This window comes from Misgurnus anguillicaudatus, chromosome 19, assembly GCF_027580225.2.
Source record: "Misgurnus anguillicaudatus chromosome 19, ASM2758022v2, whole genome shotgun sequence".
Classification (NCBI taxonomy): Eukaryota; Metazoa; Chordata; class Actinopteri; order Cypriniformes; family Cobitidae; genus Misgurnus; species Misgurnus anguillicaudatus.
This window is the reverse complement of record NC_073355.2, coordinates 37,464,385-37,478,302: the sequence shown is the minus strand read 5'-3', so window position 1 is coordinate 37,478,302 and position 13,918 is coordinate 37,464,385. Positions and strand designations below refer to the sequence as shown.

Genomic DNA, 13,918 nt, shown 5'->3' with positions numbered 1-13,918 from the left:
TCAAATTATCCACCTTGGTCGTGGTGGATCCTCGAAGGGAATCCAAACTTAAGGGCGAAATCGTTAAACAGTCGGTCAGCCACCGTTTTGCCTGACTTTGATGTGGTAGCATAGGCTTGAACAAATCGAGTAAAGTGGTCGATGACAACTAGGATGTACTCATATCCTCCCTTACACTTATCCAGATGGAGAAAATCAATCGAGACCAGCTCAAATGGGTAAGTTGTCTCGATGCTCTTTAGGGGTGCTCGTGTCTCCCGGCAAGGTTTTTTTTTCTTAATGCACGGACACGCCCTTAGCACATGATGCTCAATGTCCTTCTGCATCTGTGGCCAGAAAAAACGGTCTCTTATAAGGCTTGTTGTCCTATCCAGCCCTTGGTGGCCCATCTCATCATGTAGTTTTCTCAGGACAATGTGCTTGAACTTGGCTGGTAACACAAGCTGTGTCCGCTGTGACGTTTTACGGTACAGTATGCCATGTTCATCTATTTGTAACTTGTCCCATTCTCGGCTTAAACCTCTGGCTTTTGGGTTGACTGCCCGCCACTGCTTTGAGTTTGGCCGGGACCCAGACTGTAAGTGCTCGACAATCACTTTGATGTCCTTATCGTCACTCTGTGCCTGTCGAATCTCCTCTTTTGACAAAGATGTTGGTGATATTTCATCTGTGTCTCTCCATGTCATTACATCCTCGTATCTGACAGTCATGTTGGGACCCAGCTCATCCTGTATTTCTACTGCCTGGATCATTGCTCCGATGCAATCTGATGGTAGCTCCTCTGTGTACTCTTTCATCACAGTCCCGACGTCCAATGGCATCCTAGACAACGTGTCTGCATCCACATTCTCTCTTCCTGGCCGGTAGCGGATTGTGAAATGGAAATCCGCTAACTCACCAACCCATCGGCACCCGGTTGCATTAAGTTTTGCAGAGGAGAGTACATAGGTCAAGGGATTATTATCGCTGTACACAGTGAAAGTTGGGGCGTAGTACAAATAGTCCCTAAATTTTTCAGTCACAGCCCACTTGAGGGCGAGGAATTCCAGCTTCCCGCTGTGGAGGTGGTAATTCTTCTCAGCCGCTGTCAATGTTCTGGACCCGTAAGCAATCACCCTCAACTTTCCACCTTGTTGTTGGTATAGAACAGCCCCCAAGCCTTGATTTGATGCATCTGTATGGAGGATGAATGGTTCAGAGAACTCTGGGAACCCTAACACAGGTGGTTGAACCAAACACTCAATCAATTCTTCCAAGACTTCTTGGTGGTTTGTTGTCCATTCAATCCGCTGGTTTGATGGCACTGCCGAGCCCCTCTTGTTCCTTACTGTCCTTTTCTTTGTCTTTGCTAAACTTTCCCCGTCATTGGTTTTGCCCTTCAAAAGGTTATACAGCGGACTGGCAGTTCTTGAAAAATCCTTTATGTACCGACGGTAGTAGCTGAGCAGGCCCAAGATCTTACGTAGCTCACCTACAGTGCTTGGTGGCTTGTCCTTCAAAGCTGTTACGGCAGCTGTGTCAGCGGGGTCCAGGCGACTACCCTCTGCAGACACAATTCTCCCCAGGTATCTCACTTCGTTCTTAAACATGTCGCATTTCTGTGGTTTTAATTTAATCCCATGGGTACATAATTGCCTCAGTACCCTCCTCACTGCCTCCACTTGCTCATCAAATGACTTTGTGAAGACCAAGACATCGTCCAGGTATGGCACACAGATCTTGTCTCTCAATCCTTCCAAACATTCCTCCATGAACCGCTGGAACGCTGCAGGAGCATTCATAAGGCCAAAGGGGATGCGGACCCATTCATATAAACCCCAGGGGGTTGTAAATGCTGTTAGTGGCCTGCTCTCTGGGGTCATGAAGCCTTGGTGATACGCTTTCCCTTGGTCGAGCAGAGAGAACCAAGAATTACCCCCAAGGCCATCTAAGATGTCCTGCACTCGAGGGATCGGCTGGCGGTCAGGTACAGTCTTCTGATTCAAGTCTCTGTAATCTATGCACAGTCTAAGGCTGCCATCCCTTTTCCGGACACACACAACTGGTGAGGAATACGAGGAGTTGGACTTTTCTACCACCCTTGAGCTATTAAGTCCTGTAGGTAGTCTTTCATCTCCTGGTACAAAGGCTTTGGAACTGAATTGTATGTCCGAGCTACAGGGGTACTGTCATTCAAGGAGATACTCATTTGAAGTCCCTTGGCACAGCCAATCTCGTCGTTGGATTTTGAAAAAACCTGGCACTCCTCCCTTAACATCTGTTTCACTTGTTGTTGTTGCTGTACAGTTAGATGGCTTAAGTCGACTGGGGGATCCCACAGGCTGTCTTCCTCCGTTCCCCTTGGTGTCTCATCAACCCTAACCTGAGTCACAGATCCTGTTTCCCCTGGGGATATCATTGTCGCAGGTAAGACTGATTTAACTGGTTGCACCTGGCCCAGCTCCACTCCACCTCCAAGGATAATATCGTGGTCGGTCTCGTTCTGCACGCTCAGAGTGACCAAAGGGTAGGTACCTTTTTTCACCTCCAGTAGAGTGTCAAACAGTTCGAGACCCTCAGGGTGTTGAGGGTTAACGCATGGCTCAAACAGCAACACACTGTCTTGTCTCACACGTGGCATTTTAACTTTGCACTGTATTTGGGTAACCGTGTGCCTTGGTATGTTCACAGATCCCTTGGCAGTACTCACTGTATACTCGCCAAGATCATCAGCTGTCACCAGATTGATGAAGGTATGCACTCGGCCTCTTTTCAGGTTGGGAAAGGCGTTTACAACGGTTTGGTACAGCTGCCTGTTAGTCGCTTTGTCTGCATTGTCAGTGTCTTTTTGTTTCATCATTTGCTCGATTACATTAAATCCAATGATAGGTTTAGGGAGTTGCTGACCCTTTAGAACAAGCATAGGGATGACTAATTCTTTCACTCTTTCAGCAGGGGAGGCCAACTTGAACGTCACCTCAACCCATCCCCCGTACGGCATGTCAGTACCATTGGCCGCCACGAGATGTAGGTGTTCAGGTGTCTCTGTGGCTTCAGAAATATCCCTCAGTCTAACTTCTGGTATGTAGCTGTCTTTCCATTGTTCATCAATAATACACACCTGGGAACCTGTGTCCCATAAAGCTTCTGTCTCATGTCCTTGCAAATAACAGGCCACCAGGCATTGCTTGCCAACTAGGGAGGTTACTGGGGAGTGCTGATTAACTCTGCATTGGGCTGTTATTATGCTGTCTATCTCATGAGGCAAAGGGTATTGCGGTTTGGTTTTGGGTGGTTGGGTTATGCGTTGTCGGGACGTGCTTGTCTCTTGGGTCACTCCCTGTCCCTTTGGAGCGACCCTTGCCTGTTTAACTGGATCTCTCTCGAGTTTCTCGTACCTCGTACTCTGCAACCAGCTGCATAATGTTCGCTGCTGCTACAATAATAGCAATGGGTGCACATCTCCGCGGTTCCCCTCTGTTGGCAGTGAAAACATTGTCTAGCTTGCTGCCGCCTGGGCGGTTGAAACTGGCGTTGGGGTTGTGACAACAGTTCATTTGGATATTGTTGTGTGACTGGGTATAGTGACCGACTGGCTTGGGGTGGTATTTGAAAGTGATGGTGCTGGGGCTGTTGTTGTTGAGCTAAATGTGTCAATGCATGGCGTGGCCCTGATGTTGCATACTGTTGCTGCGAAACCGCACCAAATTGCGGATGTTGTGATTGAAATTGATAATGTTGTTGTTCATGTGTGACCGAATCTGACCCCTGTGCTTGATGACCTGGCCCTGGGCTCCACTCTGATGGCAACGGGCTGGTCCGTGTCATGTTCTGCGGATGGAGACGTCCTGCGGTCAATGCAACCTCTTCACTGTTAACTGCAAAGCAATGCTGTGGTGCAACTAGTGGTTGTTGGATTTGCTCTTTGATCAGCATAATGTCATCGCTAAGTCTTTTTAGCTGAGACATCAAGTCAAGCTTTGACTGTTTAGGCTGGCATTTTTGTTCAGGGACGGGTTCATCTAGCTGGGTTGCGTGAACAACGGCTTGGCGTTCTGTTTTCCGCTTGTTTTGCCTCTCTGACTCACGAGAGCATGCAACATTTAGTTTTTCCAGCAATACTTCATCGGAGATCGCAGTGTCAGATAGATACGGCTGTAAGTCGCCTTGAACACGGTCATTCTGCAAGCCTGTTAAAACTGAATGCAAAAACATGTTTTGCACTAACACAGGGTCATACTTTAGTCCAGATTCATCTTCTTGTGAGGCAAACAGAATTTTTTGTCTCAGGTCAAGAGCACGTATCAGGAAGTTTTGTGGGGTCTCTTTGCTGCGCTGGCCCTCGGTGGTTAATTGTTTGTATAATTCAGTTGCATTTTTTTCTTGATAATGGGATCGGAGAATGCGTCTCAGAGTAGGAAGAGTTAAACCAGCTTTCCCTTCGAGATAGCTACGCAGCTGAAGCCCAGGTGTAATGGATCTGATTACTGCATCAATGATTTCCTGTTCAGGGTATCCCTTGGCCAGCCCACTCTCAATTTGACGAGCAAGACTAGAGAATGATAATCTGTCCTTTTGGCCTGGTTCACCGATCAACCCTGAGATTTTAAACTCTTTATGCCAAATGACTGGCGCGCTGTGTCTTTGGGACAGTTCTGAAGGGTCTGTCCGCCTCCTGTCTGATGTTGCCTGAGCTACTGATGTGGTGTGCGCATTGGCAGTATTAATATGCATGGCCTGAAATGACTCAGTTACAGCACTAGCATATTTCTTTTACTAGCCTCTGTGCCGTGTTCATGTCTCTTTCGACGTGTCCGGGCTCCACCTGTTTTTCCAGGCTGTCTGTAGTGGTCACTGTGAGGTCACTTATCTTCTCATAAATAGAACATAACTCCGCCATGCCACCATCTTCTAGTTCTTCCAGCTCACTCCTCAATAAATGACTGCTGATAGACCTTATGAGCGAGAGGCGGGTCACATCTTTCACTGACGTGATGTGTAAAAAAGAGCAGAGTTCTATTAATTTCTCTCTTGACAGTGTGCATAATTTTTCTCCTATCTCCTCCTGAAGACTTTGAAGCGCGTCCATTCTCTTTTTTTTTCTCTACAGTATTTAGCAGTGTTGAAAGTGGTGGTTACCTCGCTAACCCAGGTGCCGTCGCTTCTGAACTCACTGTGTCTCAAGCGCACGCACCGCTAAATCAGCCTCGTCACTCCACTTCACACTGCAGACTCACTGCTGTATGTCTGGGTAAGAGATGAATGTAACTGGGTGGTTGTCGCTGTGAAGGAGTCAGACCACCCAACAGTCATCCCAGCGGTGCCTCCAAAATTGTAGTACTCCTGAAAGGAGAGATAGAAATATGAAGAGAGAAAATCACAGACGTGTTGCTTCTTCAGTACTTTTATCCTGAATTGTATTTTTCAAACACATTTTCACAACTTCACATTTTCACAACAGCACATTTCACAACACTGCAGCAACATACAAAAGATGGCAATATACATTTACCCTTCTTTAAAAGACAATTTGAGTTTAAATAACTTCACTCTATGTATTGTTTTCAATGCCTTCTCTTTTCTGCACATATTAAACAAAAATAAACTTGCTACAATAACACAAATTTGCAAAATAACACGCTTACATTCAGTAAAGACATGCATGTTCTCAATAAAACCACGTAGCTCATAACAAACCTCATATGAACATGAAGGGGTTAAATAACCCGCACACACGAGTTAGCGATGGCTTTTGACACTGGATTTGCATAATACATAAACATTACCAACTCTTACACATCAAATATACAATATAAACTTAGAGATTATTATATACAGCGAACAACACGCTAATCAGGATGCACACATACTAGCCATGTGCTCATACATGTGCAACTCAAAACGATTGATAAAGTATAAGAAACTGTTTCCAACACGTTTAACTCAAATATATACCATTTAACACTATTTACACTTTAACACATCCGAGTCTTTTGTTTTATTAGGTCATACCTGAAAGGAGAGATAGAAATATGAAGAGAGAAAATCACAGACGTGTTGCTTCTTCAGTACTTTTATCCTGAATAAAGCGCGTCTCGGGACGTTCACTCTATCTGCGCATGACGACAGGCACGCAGGTACGTGGCCACGCAAACACACACGCATAACCAATCACATGCATACATATCATAACAATAAAACAAGTTAATTATAATTTTTAATTGCATCTAATGATTATTATTAATATTATAACCATTTTAACATAACCAATATACACATTTTAGTAATTTTATAACATTTAACAAATAGCAACATTTGACCAATATCAACATTTTAGTCATTTTGTAAACATTTAATCGATATAAACATTTAGATATTTTAAATTGTCTATCATATCAAGCAGAAACTGTCTTTACAAAAACTGTATTTTTCCACTTTATCACACATGGTTTTATAAATCTGAATTTATGGGCAGTATGCCCCTGGTACTGATTCACGCTTCCACCTGATCATTATTATCCACACTATATAAGCCTGTGTGAGATCTTGGCTGTTTCTAAATTCCAAGAACGCAAAGAACGGACTTGTGTTCTCGTGGAGACTGGTCTTCCAGGCGACCTCTAAAGAACGAACTCAGAAGGTCGTGAGAACACAGAACGCAGCTGTGAGAATTGAGATGTGTGCGATCTTCCTGCTGGTCACGTGACCTCCCCAGATATCAGCGCGCAAGTTTGCACTCGATGCATCCTCGATATCAAGAACTCATCCGGGTATTATCATGCGTCCTATTTTCTTGTGTACTTGAGAATTGGAATTGAAATTCGACTGTTAATGATGACGTAGAGCGAGGACACAAGGACAGAAGATCGCTGAAGAACACATATTGAGAAACAGCCCTTGATTTGTCCCTGCTATCATTACTGAGCGTTTGTTTATATCATTGTCTGCCTGTGGTTGATCTGGAACTGTCTTTACTACTGTTGTTTGCCTGCCTCGACCTACTGCCTGCCTTATTACTCTAAGTTTGCCTAGCCCATATTTGATTGTTTGTTGGCGTTTCTAACCTTACATGTCTGACTACGATTATGTTAATAAAGTTCTGAAATGGATCCTCATTCTCCGGGAGCATCATTACAACAATACACGACAAGAGATCATCTCGCTTGCAGATGGAAATTTTCATTATGTGCTGCAGTACATCTTGCTCAAGTCTTTTTATCCTCTCTGTCTAACTCTAAGTACTGTCATAGTTTAACTTTAACACTGAAACTTAATAATGTGATGTTTTAATGTACTATACAAATGGTCACAATAACATAAGCTCAAATACAGTTTCACCAATAACAAATGGTGTATCTAGAGAATAAAATATTATTAAAAATTTGGTGACACTTGTATGGAGGGATAATTAAAATAAACTATTAAAATAAACTACTGTATGCTTAATTGCAACATTCAGACACTCTTTAAAATATAGTGAGATGTCAAAATAATGTTTTTGCACGATTATAACAGTGGCTATTTTTGGAGATTGCTTTAATTGGCGTCATAGTCTTAAGTTAACAAATCGTAATGGAGCGTACATTGAGGTTTTGGGGGAGGGTTAACCACAGCATTGTTACACAGTTACTGTATTACAACCATTCGCATTTTTTTCCACAAAAAAAGTTAATGTTAATTAATAACACAGTTCAACTAATTAGCTCATATAGCTACGCTGTTGAACTAACTGCCTATTCTGAAAGAATTTACTTAAGGGAAATTATGAAGCTTAATACAGCTTACCTCTTAATGTGTACCTCTTACATCAACCGCTCTGACAAATGAAAAGTTTCGTTGCAAAACGAGATAAATCCATTTTTTTACATTTTTGTCAAAACATGTTTATTATTATGTTATCATGTTATTATTTTGTTTTATGGTGCTACTTGGCTGTATTTTTTAAGTTATGAAGGTTTAAATCAAAACAAACCAACTGCAGTTGCATTGAAATTAATTGGAATGCACAACCAAAAAAATGAGATTTCTGAACAATTAAGAAAACGGTGGTTATCTTGTTTTGCAACGAAACTCTTCAAATATCTTTGCGCACTGCCATTCTTTTTGTTCCTCAAATCAAGGTTCAAAATTGATGTATCTTTCGGTTTTAGTAATAAAAATCTTCTCAATATGTTCTATCAAACACTATACCACAATTTCAGTAATGAAATAAACAACACTTATTTAAATTATCACATTATTATTTTTTTTATAAAAATTACAAGACTCATAATTAATGTGAAAAGATGCTCAAGCCTAAAATCTAACAATTCTGAACAGAAATGAAACAGACACACAAATCTAAAAAGCAACAAGAAACATAGAGAGGAAAAGACCATAATACCACAGCACCCATCTTACAACACCCTACAGTAGACACCACAGACCAACTCACTAAAAAGTTACATGGAAAGACAATACTATAATGTCACCGTGTTCCCCCACAAAAGTGTCATCTGATCAGCAGATTATCAAAGAAATGACAAATGTTGATCACGAGTCAAACAGTGAGATGAAGAAGTTCATCATCATCCTCTATAAATGTACAATAATCAAGTTGATGACTGTGTGTTGTTTACACTCAGATTGTGTTGAACTCTCATAGTGCCGCCTCTTTACTCTCATCTGTGTTACAGCTTACAAATTCTCTCTGTTTGATAAACTTTATTAAACTCACACACACAGACCACAAAAAATGAATGAGGAAAAGCAAACTTCTTACCTTCTTGAAGAGAAATCGATGTGTTGACTAGCAACAGTTTCATCGTATTAATAAAGGACTCAGTAAAACAACAAAACACAGAGGTATCACAGTGACCACTCGTGTGTGGAAGTCAAATAACATCTTCACTACACAATCATTTATTTACTTACAACAACAAAGAAAGCAACAACACACACTCATGAAGTCACATCTGATTTAATGGATCCATTATAAAAAATGACACTAACATGACTAACAACAGATTTTTTTTCTGAAATTTGCAAAATAGCATTAAAGAATGTAGATTTAGCGATACAAGTAAAAGGTAATATATATTATTAAAATGCAATACATTGTTCCATTTATGAAATTCATTTTCAGCTGAACCATAAATATCCTGCTTTACTCAGAAATGTGTCACATTATGGGAATTATGAAAACAATTACAAAAGTGCTTTTAACAAACGTATGATGCTAATGCTAAAAACTGGGAGTGACTACTTTATCACATTCACACACATATCAATAATAAAGGGATTCACTCTAAAAATCATATTAGGTAATTGTTATTGACATGCACTTTGTGAATGTGTTATTGAAAGATCACAGACTGATGCTTCACTGCACTCACAACACATTCATATCAGAATGATGTTTCATCTTCTGCATACTGGAACTGATCTTCAACAGATGAGTGAGGAACTGTTAAACACAGACAAAAACAATTATTGACATTAACTGGACATTATGCTGTTCAGGCACAATAGTAAATATAACAACCTAATAAATCAGACCTTTCAATCTGTAGCATTTGAAAACCAGCACGGCTGTTGCTATCAGATATGGACAAACTGCCAGCAGAAAAATGGAAATCTTGAGTCCAGACATCTTCACATGAGCTTCTAAAACAGAAACACATGTTATCATGTAGTATATCTGAACAACAACAAACTAAATCACTTGAGATCATTTCTATAGACTCTCACTTCTGACTGAGATCCAGCTCTTTGGAGACTCTCCTTTCTCTGAATTTTTACAATAGTAGAAACCCTCATGTGACTTTGAGACTGTAGGGATGATCATCACTTCTTCTTTAGTATAATTCTGAACCACTGATCCATCTTTATAAAATTCAGTTTGGAGGTTAAGTCGATATAAACAACCAAGAGTCAGATTATCTCCTTCAGTCACAGGATGAACAGGACTGTCCAGAATAATATGAACATCTACACAACAGAAGAAATGAATGATGATTATTAAATTATATCAAATTAACCAAGTGAAAATCTCAAAGACTCACATTAAAGGAGGGACCTAAACATTATTTAGAGATCAGAAGATAATAAGGCTATAGTAGGGGACACACCCTAGCAACACCCTGGCAACCAACAAGAAAAGCCTAACAATTATATAACAACCACCACTGCACCAGTATTTGTATTTCTTTATATTTTATATTTATATTTCTCTATATCTCTAAAGTGCCAAATATAATTTAAATTACTGCACTTGCTGCACTGTTCTTTATGAACTGACTGTTAAACTTTAAATGTCTCTAAAAAAGCAGAAATATAAACTCACTGTGTACTGAGATATTCACAGGATAAAGTTTCTCTCCAGATTCAGACTGACACCAGTACACTCCAGTATCAGATGTGTTGAGAGGGTTGATTGTACATGAAGATCCTGTTTCTGATCCATAAACTGATGATGTACAAATTCTCAATGTGTCTGTATACCTTCTCACTGTCCATCCAGCAGATTTACTGTGATCCTCACAGCTCAGAGAGAGAGATTCAGATGAGAAGTGTTGAGATCTGTTGGGTCTGATGATCAGAGAGACTGAACGAGAAACACCTGAGAAGAAAATGACAGAAAATCATCTTTATTTAATAATAAATTATTTTTTAATTAAATGTATTTATTAAATTATCTTTATTATAGTTGTGTGTGATGAACTTACCAGTGATCCACAGTGTTTGTGTGTTACTGTACTTTGTGTGATAGACTGGATCTCCTCTCTTTGCTCTGCACATATAAACTCCTGTGTGCTTCACAGTCACTGAACTCACTGTGTAGTTGCCATTAGATCCTCGAATGCTGTCTGACACCAGCTCATAATCAAAATCTTTATTCACTGTAAAAGTCAAATTATTCTACACGTTATGCGTATACAATGAAATGTTGAAAAAAGAGACTATTTGGGAATGTTGCCATAAGAAAACTGGAAATTTTACACAATCCAAAGAGGTTTTTGCTTGTCATTTAGTACAGTATCTTAATTTGAATAATACCACGGTGGGTCTGAATACTCGATTCTGATTGCCTCAAATGTGTTTATTCTAATTTTATATATTATTCTTTATGTATAATTCGATCTAGTTTTATATTATCAGAAATGCAGCAAATAACAAAACTGATATACAAAAGGTACAAACAGTTTCTTCGACTACAACAAACACACAGATTGTAGGCAACAGTTTACTTCCTGGGATTGGTGATGTAGACAAGACTGACATTATCATAATTCGTCCCGCTTCGGGCTCAGTCTGTAAGTTAACGCCTGTTAGCATTGCATTGTGAGCGAATCTTTCAAACATGGCAAGAAGCCTCACATTTCCGGCTGATGTCAGAGGTATTCATGCCATTCCTTATGTACAGGGGTGCGTTTCCCTAAAGCATTGTTAGCCAACGAACACTGTAAGTTCCATCATTACTAACATCTTTCAACGATTTGGTGTTTCCTGAAACCATCGTTCAAACGAACATTTGCAAACTGCATCGCTAACTTATGTCGTTGGAACGACAGCTCTTCACCTGACGTTAGAAGCATCGTTCCTTGTTATTATCATATGTAGACTTACGTTGATCATGCTTTTGAACAAAATAAGCAAAAAACATGTACAGTCTATATCCATCATTCTAAATATTTTAAAATTTTATTTTACATCTTTAAATTTGTAAACAGAATGAAAGCGCTGCATTTGAAATCTGCGCATGTGCACAGAACTACGAGCTTTAAGACCCTGGGGAATCCCTGGGAGGAGTGACGAAAGAGGGAACTTGCGCGTGAATTAAATATCTTGAAAATAAACAACAGATAACTAAATCACGATAACAAAATTAGTCTTCCAATGCAATATGAAGAGTTTCGATGCAAAATGAGATAACTCCGTTTTTTTTTTTCTTTTTCAGAAATCAGGTTTTTTGGTTGTGCATTCCAATTAATATCAATTCAACTGCAGTTGGTTTGTTTTGATTTAAACCTTCATAACTTAAAAAAACACAGCTAAGTAGCACCATTAAACAAAATAATAACATGATAACATAATAATAAACATGTTTTGACAAAAATTTAAAAAAATGGATTTATCTCGTTTTGCAACGAAACTCTTCATATGTTATTTCCAGCAATAATCTGACATTAAATCAATTTGCCCAGATTAATTAGTACTTCCCACATGGCATCATACAACTATGTTGTTAAACCAACATGGTTCAAACGACAAATGTGCGACAAAGTTACTATGCTTTCGGGAAACAGTCGTGAAAAGGTAGTTCGTTTCTCAAACGATGCATCGTACCATGGTCGTTCAGCAACTAGTTACGACGTTGTTTGGGAAATGCACCCCAGATTAGCTGGCCAATCAGGGACACGGAGCTTTTTAAATCGATGAGTTTTGTAAAAAATCTGGGCGTTTCAGGAAGAGAGTGAAATCTGGAGCTACAAAAATATACGGTATGTGTAAAATAATGTGTTTTTTAACCATAAACCAAGCAAACACATTACATTATACCAAATACACAAAATAATGTTGTTTTTTAGCAATGAAATAGGTGCACTTTAAGGCTTTTGCCTTAACCGCCAGATTAGACCCATTTCCTTTTCTGCATTTGCATTTGTTTCATAAACATTTATTATTAAATTTTTTTTATAGCCGATATATCTCATACCATTTTGTCTGTCCAGCCCACAAAACTCATTCCCATTTCTTTTTTAAAGTGTAATTCATTTTACGTTTCGGGCTCTTTGAGAGCATGCAGTTTCAGTGTGCATCTGTCAAAAAGTAAGTAACGAGGGAGAGGCGAGTGGACCTGCGGTAAGCAGAACTGCTTTTAAAACATTATGTCATTAGTGTAGGTATCTCCTTGATAAAACTCAGTCAACAACACAAGTGATAGACCGTTGGCTGTTTGCAAAATGATGGTGATAACACTACAATAAAAAACAAAAAACAGTGTGGGCAGATTAATTAGGGAGCTACGTCGAAATTTTGATCACATTTTTTTTTCAAACACCTTTTACCAGTGGTGTAGTCTAGATTTTTGTATGCTGTGATTTTTTTTCATCCCAGCATGGCACCCCATAAGCACCAACAGACGCCCAGATGTATAAAGTGTGCATCTTCATGTAAATGAGAGCATTCTGAAAGTGTACTCATAATTGTAATCACATAAACTGAATGTGTTATCATCATGTCCGTTTTTTATAAGCAATAAAAGACTTTAACAGTCATTGGCATATACAGCTGGGAAGATTGGACTGATTTTTAAACTGGTTTAGTGTTAATCAACATCTAACTCAGGGTCAAAGATTTTAATTAACTGTTTACAATGTTCAGTCCATGGCTAAAACATGAATAACGAAAGGAAAATGATCCACTCCTTATATATCTGGCAACTATTGATAGCTAACATAACCATACAGTAATACTGTAAGTAAGGAATAATTGACGACGGGCTGTTGAATTATTAGAAAAATAATGCACAGGTGCTCAGGTGTGCATTATTTTTCAATAATTCAATGGCCTGGAGTCAATTATTCCACTTATACTACGGTTACCACACCTCAAGACATTGATCACATGATATATTTAAAGAGATTTGTCAGGTACTTTATTAAATCACTATCGTGAGTAGGACTATTTCTTCCACATCTCATCTAACGGCTCTTTTGCTTGTTCCAAAACATCATTTTAGAGCTGGCAATGGAGGCTTGAGCCGTTGATAGCATTCTAAGGCAGTTATTAATGAAGTTATTAGAAAGAGAGCGACAGAGACAGAGAAAGAAAGAAAGAAAAAGAGAGAGAGAGCGAGCAAGAGAGAGAGGGCGAGCGAGTTAAAGAGAGAGATTTTGTGAACAAGGCTACCTCTGAGTATCTCTAAACAGCACTGTTATTGCCTCGGAAAATCGTC

At 39.6% G+C, this 13,918-nt stretch overlaps 1 protein-coding gene across 1 annotated transcript in view; it reads right to left on the bottom strand.

Moving 5' to 3' along the window:
* Positions 1-13,918, bottom strand: part of LOC129425517 (vascular cell adhesion protein 1-like) — a 90,749-nt gene that overhangs the window by 28,638 nt on the left and 48,193 nt on the right. The window contains exons 11-14 of the mRNA XM_073856659.1: positions 10,686-10,859; positions 10,304-10,579; positions 9,709-9,948; positions 9,517-9,624 (exon numbers count right to left, since the gene is read on the bottom strand). Of these exons, the coding sequence (XP_073712760.1) occupies positions 9,517-9,624; positions 9,709-9,948; positions 10,304-10,579; positions 10,686-10,859 (798 nt within the window). The remainder of the gene's footprint in view (positions 1-9,516; positions 9,625-9,708; positions 9,949-10,303; positions 10,580-10,685; positions 10,860-13,918) is intronic.